At 35.4% G+C, this 13,152-nt stretch overlaps 1 protein-coding gene across 3 annotated transcripts in view; it reads right to left on the bottom strand.

The window, feature by feature from the left end:
* The window catches only part of LOC129807374 (glutathione hydrolase 1 proenzyme-like), a 53,165-nt gene extending 40,390 nt beyond the window's left edge, over positions 1-12,775 (bottom strand). The window contains exons 1-2 of one of the 3 annotated variants that reach the window (XM_055856592.1): positions 12,601-12,775; positions 7,530-7,666 (exon numbers count right to left, since the gene is read on the bottom strand). In XM_055856592.1, coding sequence (XP_055712567.1) covers positions 7,530-7,666 — 137 coding nt within the window. In that variant the 5' untranslated portion in view covers positions 12,601-12,775. Of the gene's footprint in view, positions 1-970; positions 1,686-7,529; positions 7,667-12,600 lie in introns of those variants that run through there. The other 2 variants (XM_055856591.1, XM_055856590.1) reach the window with 2 other exon arrangements.
* Positions 12,776-13,152: the final 377 nt, after the last annotated feature.

The raw sequence follows: 13,152 nt of genomic DNA, 5'->3' as shown, positions 1-13,152 counted from the left end.
GTCTCTTTTATTTTAGAAAATAGTGAATATTAAATTTTCGTTTTGACAAATTTTGCCCCAGTCTCCCCTATTCATTAGAGTTCAAGTCTGTAGCATTGTCCAAATGCATATTAAATATTTAATCTCATGAAATATTTTAGTCCTGAAGCGTTTCCTGATTGGCTTATGTTATCAATCTCAAATTAAACATTTAACTACATATGGTTAATATTTAATTCATTAAATCCGAGTGTAAATAGAGAAATAAACTGTCAGTTGTAATTTGAAAACTAGAAGCACGTTTTGCGTATTTATGAAGTCAGAAATCTAATTTTGACGGTGGCATCCATTGGTTAATGATGAAAAGATTTCTTGAAATCCTTGAGCATAATTTCAAAGTCATTTCCAAATGGGCCCTTTTAGCCTTTGCCTAAATGTGACTTGGTGTCTGGTCTCACCTCTAAACAAATGATTTTTCTTAATTGCTCTTGAGACGCTTTCTTAGGTAAATACTTGTGCCAAGAAGAAAAATTAGCTCGATAAGGAAGAAATCTCTATGCAAATAATGACATTTTTGTAGTGTTGGAAAATTTTCTGGTGAGATTTTTGGCGCGCAAATATTCTCTCATCGCGATTTTTATTCTTTTCTTTTATTGCACATTCGTGTGTCACATGAATATCCAGGTGGGGTATTTGCTCAGCAATTAGTGGTATTTGTGACTCGTGGAAGGTCACGGTACTCGCTATTGGGTCATTCATTTTGGATGGGAGACCGTCTTGTGAGTTTGTCAATGGGATCAGCTGGTGAATTGTCCAGTTTTGCGTGGACTTTCTTTCAATTGATAAGACTGTTACACAAGTTGTTGCATATGAATTATGCAAAAAGTGCAAATCGCGAGTTCATTTGCTGGGTTCAATGCCAATTAATGCCATTCCATATGGCGTTGTCTTATCAGTATCATGCTGTGTCTGGGAACTTATCGATACTCACTGGCTGAGGAAGGCACAGCTATATTTGGGACACTTTCCCGCGTGATTCTGATGCAAGAGTCTTGCATGGTCTTCACAGTCCTCCTCGGGCACAGGAGGGCACTTCTGACGCCGCCCGAACCGGCACTTGATTACACTATTCTCCGTGATTCTCGTCATTGTCACACAACACTGTATCCAGGAATGCAGTCCGCCAGGGAATTACTTTCTGGTCACTTCATGTCACAGGGTGCGACTTACTGCGCCAAATGTAAAAAAATATGTTGGTTTTTTCGGCACTTGTTTTTTTTTAATGGATCACACACCGCGTGGAAGTTCGGTTGACCTTACGCAATCCTCTATCCCAGATACTTCGTCAGCCCGCGTGCTTCGCAGTGACTGGGAAGCCCAACTGCCACTGCCTCCATACAGAGTGTGTGAGTGACGAACTTCCAAAAACTCAGCCGAGTGGGCTGCTTCTTGCCTCTTCCGTCACCCAAATGGCCCACCACAACGGATTCTCACAGTGACCCTGAGGAGAGGCACAAATACCCAGATAATCGTGTGCAGGAGCACTTCTCCACAGCATCTTCGCACACAGGCACTCTTCGCTGTGGACAGCTCGCACACTTATGGGGGCCCCTTTTTCAACATTTTCTTAGAGTTTTCTTTTTATTTTAGTTCGATTGATAAATATGTAAAAAGTTTGTGATATCTGCAATCGAACTCGTGACTGCGCGCGCGCCAACTTTCTGTATAACACTATCCGGGACACATATTCGTTGTTTTGATCTCAGCTAAGGGGTTTATAGCATTCAATTTAGAACTCCTCGTTTTACCGTCTTCGCTACTAGAATACTCTTTCAGTTGATTGCAGTAAATCTCGTCGCAGAGGCAGACATTAACACTTAAATTTCGGTACAAAAATAGTTTTATAGTTTTTAATTGTTCACTGTGTCTTAAAAAATCGTAAGTTTTGAAAATTTTTTATTCCGAAAAAAATTATTATACAAAGTATTTTTTTAACAAATTGTTTCTGGTTAAAATCATTGAAAATTAGGGTTCTTTTAAGGTAACTCTTATTTTTTCTACATGGTCGTGTATGATCTTTTTGATAAGATTTTTAACAATGCCAAAATAATTTTAGAAATCATTTCTCATTAATCAGAAAGTTCTCACAAAGGTACTACTTTTACGGGACTGAGGGGGTCTTTCATATTCAAATGAAAGTTATTAAATCGTTTTAAAGAAAAATAAATCCAAATAAATTCTCTGCATATACGTATAATTGAATTTGTTCGATATTCGAATTGTACACTGAGAGAAATCCGAAAAAGTTAAAATAACATTCCGCAAATGTTAATTTTACCCTGCAATATTGATCCAAAATCGGTGTAAAGATTACCCTTTTAGGTGTATTAGGGGTTAAAGTTACTCTTTTTCATATTAATTTTACCCTTAAAGAGGTGTAAAATTAACATTAAAAAATGTTGATATATTTTTACACCTAAAAAGTGTTAAAGTTATGAGGAAAAAATGTTAATCGCACTCCCTTTTTTTCTCACAAGGGAGGTCATCGAGTCATCAAATTCAGATTGGTTTCATATTGAGAACATAGACGCGGATAGGGATCATAAGGATCGTGTCATACTCAAAAAGTGCTAAATTTTTTTTTCCTTTGCAAAAAAAGCAATCAAAGGATTCCATAAAATGTTAATGATAAAGAAAGTTCTAGAGAGCCAGCAGGAGCAGTCGTGGTGCAGCGGGCTAGCGGACGGTGTTTACAACGCAAAGGTCCCGAGTTCGATTCTTGCTTTGTGCCGCCTTATTGTTTTTTTTTCTTCTATTATTTTTTTATCTGTTTTTTTTTTTGTCGGATTTTTTTTTCATTGACCGTAATTTTTCCTTAGTGTATCTATATTTGCTTTGCACTGTAATATACTCCTAATATGAATGTTTAACTAAAGTAAGTTTCTTAAAAGTTCTTCAACGCGTCTGCTTGTTTTAATTTTTTTTAAGGAATAGAAATTAAGAATTCATCCATATACGGTCTTATTGGTCCTAGATATACATAGCGTTATTTTTATTTGCTTTTTTAAATCACTTGCCTAAGCAATGTGTCTTGCATAATATCTCAATAAATCTATGCACAAGAGATAGAGAATTTAAAAAACACTCACTCATTTTTAATCAATTGTCTGCAGAAAGATTTAAATGCAGTTTCAAATATGCATGGCACAAATCAGGATATGTTGATGAGAGGCCCGAAAAATTTGAAAATCCAAGTCAATACTGTTTTACAAAAGTTTATTTGGAAACTTGCTCTCAAACTGATTGTAAAAGCATATCTTTTATTCGATGTGCACATTGTGACTGTACATTCTGTTTTAATCATTTCTTTACAGAAATCCACATGCACTAATTAGTTATTAAACTAATTTGTGCATTGAGGACTTTTGTAAAGAAATGATTAAAACACAGGACAATGTTCACAATGAGCACATCGAATTAAAGTATGACTCACAATCAATTTAGGCAAAAGCTCCCAATAAACTTTTTCAAAACAATATTGAATTGAATTTTCAAATATAACAAAATTCAACATATCTTGATTTTGTGCAGATTGCTAATTATAATAATTCTCTATCGCTTTGTACATAGATTTATTGAGATATTATGCAAGACACATTGCTTAGGCAAGTGATTTAAAAAAGCAAATAAAAATAACGCTATGTATATCTAGGACCAATAAGACCGTATATGGATGAATTCTTAATTTCTATTCCTTAAAAAAAAATTAAAACAAGCAGACGCGTTGAAGAACTTTTAAGAAACTTACTTTAGTTAAACATTCATATTAGGAGTATATTACAGTGCAAAGCAAATATAGATACACTAAGGAAAAATTACGGTCAATGAAAAAAAAATCCGACAAAAAAAAAAACAGATAAAAAAATAATAGAAGAAAAAAAAACAATAAGGCGGCACAAAGCAAGAATCGAACTCGGGACCTTTGCGTTGTAAACACCGTCCGCTAGCCCGCTGCACCACGACTGCTCCTGCTGGCTCTCTAGAACTTTCTTTATCATTAACATTTTATGGAATCCTTTGATTGCTTTTTTTGCAAAGGAAAAAAAAATTTAGCACTTTTTGAGTATGACACGATCCTTATGATCCCTATCCGCGTCTATGTTCTCAATATGAAGCCAATCTGAATTTGATGACTCGATGACCTCCCTTGTCAGTGTATATATTCAAATTGTTCAAAATGATGAATTATTTTCAATAGAAAGAAATGAAAATGCTCATTTAACAATCGCAAAATCCTGGATAGAGTGAAATGCGCTTTTGGTTTTATTGCAAGTTTTAAAAATTAGTTCTAGAATTGATTGGTTTTTATTTAAATTTTTAATAGACGTTGAAAAACTAGGATATACAATAAAAAGAAGTAAGTGGTGATATTAGGTGAAAAGAACGAGGGAAGATCAGGAATAAGTACAAGCTACACTTAAGAAAATTTCTTCCTGCATTTTTCTTTTCACTGTATAAGTACAGTAAGAAAGTCAATATTCCATTTTAGAAACAATTTCAAATAACTTTGTACTGCTAAATTAATATAAAAGGATCACGTTAACATTATAGTTACAATTTCTTTTTCCGGTGCTCTTAAGCCGGGTATATGGGTCAATTTAAAGAAAAATAATAACTATCATTTTGTGTGCAGATAAAGCTTTAACCTAATTTTGTTCAATTATTTTGCATTAAATATTATTAAAATCGGATTATTAAAATTATTGAAAATTTAACGATTGTACGTCTACAAGACGTGAGATTGCAACTAGTAATAATAAGTATAATTCCCCAATAAAATTTTCGAAAAGATGAATCATATTTTATATAATCTACTATAATCCTAACAAAATTTCATGTCGTCCGATCGAGCTCAAATTTGGCCAAAATGTGTTTCATCACTTCCTGATCAAGAATATATGGGTGGCTAAGTTACGTTCCCGGCCGTCCGTCCGTTCGGTCTTCGGAGCTTAATAGCTCCCAAACTAAAAGAGATATCGGCTTGCGGTTTTCGGTAAAGGTTATATATCGTATGAAAATTGCAATTTGGTGCATTGACCCCCCACCCCCACCCCTACTTCCGCCATTTTGAATACACCCATTTTTTTTGTTTTCTTAATGACTCTGCCTCTATGGCATCGATCGGGCTCAAATTTTAGTATGTTATAGCTGGGTCTTAGGGCTTTCGATCAATACCAAACTTGAGGTCCCCTGATAGCCGTGACCCGAGATATAAGGGCCCAAAAAATTTTCTTAAAATGGCCATAACTCCGGTTCTAATTGTCAGAATTTAAAAAGTGAGGGCTTTTTGGAAAGCTCTCGTGAAATGCCACTTCCCCTTCTAACATCGCAAGTTCATAAAACCACCGCTAGGGGCGCTATTATTAAAAAGAAGATTTTTCAATTTTCTAAGTTACATAATTCAAAAATCCCTTTATGCAATCGGGCTGAAATTTTAGTAAGTTGTAGCCGCTGATTATATCTATCAAACAAAAAAATACTTAAGTCGATCCATAACCCCTGACCCGAGCTATAAGGGGTCAAAGTTCGAATATTGATCGGCCCCTATCTCCGGTTCTTATTAACATATCGACCTAAATTTTGGCTTTTTGGTTTCGTCTCGATGAGCACTTTCAGATGGAAGTTCAAAAATTCACCACAGGTGGCGCTGCGATAGCGTCAAAATTCATCGAAATTCAAACTCATTTTTCTCAAAAGTTCCTTTGTGCAAGTTAATGAAATTTTATAGTGTTATAGTCCAGTCTAGGACGTTTCCAAAATGGGGCGTATGTGCGCTGTGGTTATAATAGAACCGGAGATATGAGGGGTCAGACTTCACGAAATTCAAAAAATCATATCTCCGGTTCTATTTGACCGATTTTGATGAATGAGCGCTTAAACGAAAGATCTCACCAAATTATACAACTTTCTAGAACATTTGAACTTCGTGGGACCAACACCAGGGGCGCCACAGTCGAAAAACCAATTTCAATATCACATAACCTCAATTATCTCGACTGCCACTGAGCCGATTTTGATGATTACTTCGACATAATTGTAGAGAACATTCGTGTCTACATTTCGTGCATACATCATTTTTCGATCAGATAATGCGATCTATCCGATTTTATCGTTTAAGTGTGAAAAAATCGACTTTTCCCATAATAAGGCTTTGAAACCACTCAGATACCAATTTGACTGCTTCTACTCGACCAAGATACTTAAAATAGGGTTTTAAATGGAAAGTCTCACAAAATACAACAATTTTTTGATATAGTTGAAGTTCATCAAATGAACACTTGGGGCGATCTGGTCGAAAAACGAGTTCAGAAATAAACAACCTCGATTATCTCGGCATCTGATTAATCGATGAGATCAAATTCTACAGCAAAATTATAGAGATCATTCTGGTCTACATTTCACCCATATATCACTTTTCTGTCACTCTATCCAAATCTTTGATATTTTGGTTTAAATACAAAATTTGTATAATTTCACGAATTTGATTCAAAATAACTGAATGGCATCCCACAACTTCAGCTCTAAATGGAATTTGCATGCATTCCAAGTTAGCTCATGTTAAGAATCTCACCTACATAAGCCGGTTAGGATTATCTGTCCCTTTTTTGATTGATTTATAAATCGGTTTAAAACAGTTGTGAACTGGTAATGAACCGCCAATAAACCGATGAATAATTTTTGTCTGAAAATGATTTTTAGTACTCTTTAAACTATTTTGTGGAATCTTTTGACTGATTTATCAATCGATTTAAATCGGTTCAGAACTGGAAAACGGTAAATGATGCGAAAGTATTTTTTAGGTATAGCATCTAAGTCACGAGTTGAAGCATTTCGCAAAGCCTGGGACGCTTTCTCATCCCTTTTAATAATTATTAATTTGACCAAATCGGGTGAAAATTAGACCCTCCAGGGTGGTTGACCTTCGACCTTGAATACTCCAAGATGACGTTTTAGCCGGTAAAAGATGGACTAAAACAAACTACAAAACACATCTGAAAATAATTGAAATCGATTGGGCCAATTTGGAAATAAGTCAAAAAATTTGTTTTTGGAGGTAATTTGGGTAAATTAGTTCGCTAGAGAATGTTGACTTGTGGAGGGGTCTCCGAAGACTGGAAGTCAATATCTCTCTCCGTTTGGCAGTCAAGACCGTGAAAATTTGAAAAGGATTGTGGAAACTTCTCTCTCGTGGAGTTCGAGCCAAGTTTCGAGCAGTTTAAAAACATTGTGCGTAGGGCATTATGCCCAATTTACATGTGCTAAAGGCTGACATGTGCTCAATGCTTTTGCCTTTGGATTCATCTTCTATGATAAGATGAATGTAGTAAGAGTATTGTATCTCAACTGATAGAACTATAATCTGCAATTTATATTCTTCACAAGCGTGAGAAATAATCAATTAAAGATTGTATCTAGTATTTACGAGTAAGCACAGTAAAAGTCTTATGTAACAAGTGTCTGAATGAGAGTTGAGAAATTATTAACTTTACCTGCTATCTCTGGAATTCTTGCGGTTATCTTTGAGGATGCCACCCTCATCGCTTTCGGGCTCTCCTTCGGAGGGTTGGCTCTTGCTAAGGGGCTGCTCTGCATCATCGGACGTCTCGTTTTTCTCCAATTCTGTCATCTGAATCAATCATAAAAGCCCCATTGAAATATTCATGAGCCAAAAAGATTATCGAGAAGGAAATTCATGCTTTTTGAGGAGGTGGAAGACAATCGATCGATTGTTGCGTATATCCATCAAAAGACCCATATTGGCCTCAAAAGGAAATCTATTAAACTGCCTATAGTCACTCATTCATTTTTCCATGTCCAAGACGCTACTTCCAGGTACTTCTCATGCGATTCCCGGAGACACAACTCAAAAATGTTTGAATATTCAACGGATGAATCATATTGTGAATTTCAATTTTTCGCTCAGAGTTATCATCTCAGCTGCTGCTTATTTGGAATTTTTAGAATTGAGAGAATGCAAAAAATGCTTCTTGATTTATCAAGCGAATTGTCCATCAAATGTTTCATGTTGGTTCCAAATGTCCCGGAAGGGCAGATGAAATGTTTCATCTGGCTATCACAGCGTCTCTCAATCAATTCAGCGGAATTTTTTTTCATACTTTAAATAAAATGATTATAAATTGGGGTTCATCAGGGAATTTCATATTTATTGATAAGACAAGAGATTTTTGTTCCAGAAAGGAATTAAGACACTCTCGCAGGGCTTTGAACTCCTAAATGAAAAATCTTTAAGCCAAAAATTCAATGAACTTTACGGATTACATTTTCAATGTGAAATTTCCTTAATCAATTTGAGCACTTTGTCACTATCTACAAGCCAAAACAAGTCCACAATATAATGAGGTTTGTTGTCGAAAGTGTTCATGTGTGTGATTAAGTCACTTACGCAGCATTTTGTGCCATGTGGAATGCTTCCAGTCAAGTTCAATGTTGGTGAGAGGGCTCAATTGAATAATTCTATATAATTTTTTTTAGTGTCACCAACCAACCCACCGAAACCAAAGCCGGTCTGCCCAATTATCCAGTCAAGTCACACAATTGCTGGGTGATCAAGCCCAAGTGAAAGAGTTTCCGGCGGGAAAGGAGTTTCGAGAGGATCACGCAGGAAATCACCTGCAGGTGATTTCCTCATCTTGCTCGATGGATCGAAGTGATTTTACCGGGGGAAAAGACGCACTTCGGATGAGGAAGGAAGAAAAAAGTAAAAGAAGTAAATAAGTGGACACTAATCGGCAATTGTTAATTATAGTCACGATTTCTTCGCAAAAGAAAGAATAAGAGTGTTTCTTGTTACTGCAAGGGGTTTATCGTTGGTAAATTTTAGGTACCTAATATCATAAACATTTTCATTTTATAGATTGTTCACTAAGCAGAAGTTTTACAAGGTTTTATGGTGCTATTCCAATGAAAAAATGAGCATGCTTTTTTAGTACATTACTGTTCTCTAGTACTAAAAAGACCATGACTGTTCCCACATGTAATTTCGATTAATGTCGGTTGGGAAATCGACAAGATTAATTTAATGTTTTCACTTTCATAGTATTTTCTACATTGTCTTTATCATGATTGACAAGTTGTAAGGTTCTTCTCTCTACACAACAACTTCATATTTTCCCCAGTTTCAAAATCACCAAATAGTCATGACAGGAACTGACACACAAGAAAAGTTTAAGCAAGCGTTCACCTGATCACAATGACATCTAACATTCAGTCAGTGTGGAGTAACGTCATGTCAGCTTGTTGGTTTGATGCAGTTGGATGGCCGGGAGTTGACAACTTTAGCCTCAACGCCGGATTTTCCCAGGTTTTCCATGAGTTTTCCCGAGAGTTCTCAGTGGTGAAAAGTCGGCCAGCAGCATTAATATTCTTTACTTGTTATTTTCCTTGAAATTACGTATGGGAACAGACATGGTCTTTTTTAGTACTTGAGAACAGTAATGTGCTAAAAAACATGGTCATTTTTCATTGGAATAGCGCCATTACTTCTCCTCGGCTTTTTGATTTTATTGCTCCAAAATGAAGGGACCAGTATACAATTCATCGTCGCTAATCACAATAAAATCAACAGGTTGTCTGAAAAGTTCGCTTAAAAATATATATGTAAATAAACGGTAGAATTTTAAATGAGAGTCGATTATTTAGCATCTCTCTTAAGGGGTCTACACTCTACACATTGGGAGTAATTTTTATCAAAAATTCCATTTTTGACAGAATTTTGACATTTCCACCTTTAGGCAGCATCTAAACGGGAGGATTTTATTTCGGAATCGCCATTTTGACACAAAAGTCCCCCACTGAGCTTTAGACCGGTGCAATTTTGCCTATCTTTTGGCGCTTAAAATCTCCCTCTTCGAAAGCTCCATTTGTTTATGTTCAAATATTTTGACATTTTAAGCGATTTCAAATCGTTTTTTTGTTTTTCAAGAGATGTTTTTCTCGTGATCTATTTTCAAATTATCAAAAGTCGAAAAGCAGGTGAAATAGGGACACGGTATCGATCTCTCTTCTGAATGTATCGTTAAACCTTCTTAATGTGATCGAATTGTTAACTAGACATCATTAAATAGAAATAAAGAAATAGTTAAATAGAATAAAGTTGATTTATAGAAAAATAAAAACTTTGGATATTTTCTTAATTTAGCAACAATATTGGCATAAAATCCTGCGGTAAGACGGTTTTGATATAGAGGATGGGTGCCTCATCTCCTCTTCCTTATAAAGTGTTCGTCACCAGGCATAAATATTAACTTTACCACTTTTAAACAAATTCTTTGACTGTAAAACACTGTGTGATTGACGTTTGAAACGTTTCAAAATAAAATAGAAAGTCTTCCAGACTATCTATTTTAGTTAGAGCACACTTTGAGAATTTACAACAGAGGATGGAGAAAAATTATCTCAGGCATGAACCACTAGGGAGATTTCCCGAGACTCACCGGTGCATAGCACAGTGGGGTGCATTTCGAAATCCCCCCGTAGAAGACGCCTTACTTGATGATTTTATGAAAATACAGTACGTCTTGGTTGATTTGGTTAACGAAATTCATTGTCTTTTTTATTGCCAGAAATCTCAAATATGTGACTTCTGACAATGCCACGTGAGCTGAAATGGCAATATCATGGCTACAGAATCGCATTTTCGAAAAAGCTCTCCTAAAATTCGAACCCAATTTGTTATATGGCATTGCCAGAGCGTTACAGAATTCCTCTACTGGATTTGATCTTCAGGTATTTCTGTCCGTCCAAAATCATAAAGACATTCCTCTGTTACCAATGGTTCAAATCTAATAAAGAAGCTATAGCAGCCTTACGGCGTTATCACATTACACATTAAAATTTTAATGTGATTCACATTAATTGTCGCTTGTGAGCGTCCAAATACGCTATTTGTGTCTTTGAGTCACTTAATATTTGGGGTTTTTCTATTTATTGATAAAGAAGTGGACTTAGCCTGCAAAAATAAGTTTAAATTTACCTAAAGCATAAATATTTTTCACATTAAAAAATTAAAGAGAAAATCCCATTAATTTTTTGCATTCTGAGGACACTGAGGACTTCGGATCATCGATTAGAAGCCCTTAGCATAAATTTCCTTTACCTAATCCTTTACTGGTAAATTTTACAGGCTAAATATTCTTGAGGATCACCCTGAATATATTTTGGCCCTAAGGATACTCGAAAATATCCAAATTCCCGCTAGAGTGCGTAACCCTCAAGGTAGGTGATCTCACATCAAATTTGAATTTAAATACGTAACCGATGTGACTTAGTAGCTGAACCAATCAATTTATATCAAATTTTGCGGGCCAAGTCTACCTTTTTATCAACAAATAGATCAAATTTTGAATATAAAATGATCCAAACACACAAATTACACAATTTGGACTCTCACCAGCGACAATTAATGTGAATCATATTAAAATTTTAATGTGCAAGTGTGTTAACACAGGTGAAAGTATATATCGCTGAACTTCCGAAAACACCCCTCCGGAATGGTTTTGAATTATTCCAAGGGAATTGTGTCAACTGTGGTAAAGTTTTTGAACATTATTTATTTTTATTGTAATTATGTAATATTCTTTCATGTTTTTTTGCGCGAACTTTTCGAACAACCATTCATTTATTTAATTTATTTATTTTATTTTTTTTTTGTATTTTCTTTAAAAAATATTTTGATAGGAATGTGATACAAATCAGCTGGGTCTCTATTAATTTTTTACAAATTTGATCAAAAATGTTGACAAAACGTTATCAAAAAATGTTCTTTTTTAAAGTTTCCTTTAGTAATCAAAAAAGTTTAATTTTACCGCGGGATGCAAAATTTAAAAATATGTTTTAAAAAACTATGTATAAGTTCTTCTAAAACTACAACAGTTACTTATTTTTTTGCACATGATTTTTTCTAATCACTTATACTTAAAAACTTTCAATTGCTTTTTAGAATATGTTTGGATATTATGAAGCATTTGCCGCATATTGTATGGTGTACGTGCGGTTGTACCGCCATGAGCGGCACCTTAATGAACTTAGGATGTTCTGCAAAGTTTAAGAGAAAATTATATCTTGTCTATCACTGAATACGAGTAATTTATGAAAACCTTATCAAAAGTACCAAAGTAGCAGTAATTCACCATCAATATATCCCATGGATTTATTAGAATATAATTTATACTATTTTTCGAAGAAATCCCATTCAATCAACCAGAATGAAAAGTCACAAGCCAAAGAGTGATTTCTTTGACTGAAAGGTATAGGAAGCATATTAGGAACACAACAATATTGTGGAAAGAACCATGGACAGGGAAGGACGCGACGTGAAGAAATGAGATGTTTTTGTTCAACAGACAATCCATCAGATGCAACAAATAGGGTCTTTCCGTTTCAATGCACATTTCCCATGTGCCTCGTGACGATGCACTTGAGAGAATTCCATTTTCGCGACGCCCAACAATCCAGCACAGTATCACAATTTTACCTCACTAAAATTGCACTCGACATCACAAAATTGCAGCACAAATTGCTGGAGAACAAAAAAAACATTACCTCCGATCTCACGCTGCAACCCGGATTTTTAATAAAAACAGAATCAAGAAGTAAGGTGAGAGTGGCGGGAAAATTTGCAGGGCTGTCCGCGGGGAGGTTAGCTCGCGATCACTTTTCACTACTCCAGAGCGATTCAACTGATCCGAACAACTCGAATCTAATCTTTGGTCTGACTAACGATCGCGTTTCGAAGGCACTCGGATGTGCCGCGAGTTTGGTCGCAGAAGAGTGGGGCGCGATTTTCCACTCACGAGATGATGATCAATCTCGAGAAGGTCTAGCTATGTGTAACTCTGTTATTGTTAAAATTAAATTAAATAAAAAATTATGTAATGGTTCAGCTACTAAGTCACATCGGTTACGTATTTAAATTCAAATTTGATGTGAGATCACCTACCTTGAGGGTTACGCTCTCTAGCGGGAATTTGGATATTTTCGAGTATCCTTAGGGCCAAAATATATCCAGGGTGATCCTCAAGAATATTTATCCTGTAAAATTTGGCAGTAAAGGATTAGGTAAAGGAAATGTATGCTAAGGGCTTCTAATCGATG

Source organism: Phlebotomus papatasi, chromosome 3 (genome assembly GCF_024763615.1).
Source record: "Phlebotomus papatasi isolate M1 chromosome 3, Ppap_2.1, whole genome shotgun sequence".
Classification (NCBI taxonomy): domain Eukaryota; kingdom Metazoa; phylum Arthropoda; class Insecta; order Diptera; family Psychodidae; genus Phlebotomus; species Phlebotomus papatasi.
The sequence above is the reverse complement of the archived record's forward strand: the minus strand, read 5'-3'. Positions and strand labels throughout refer to the sequence as shown.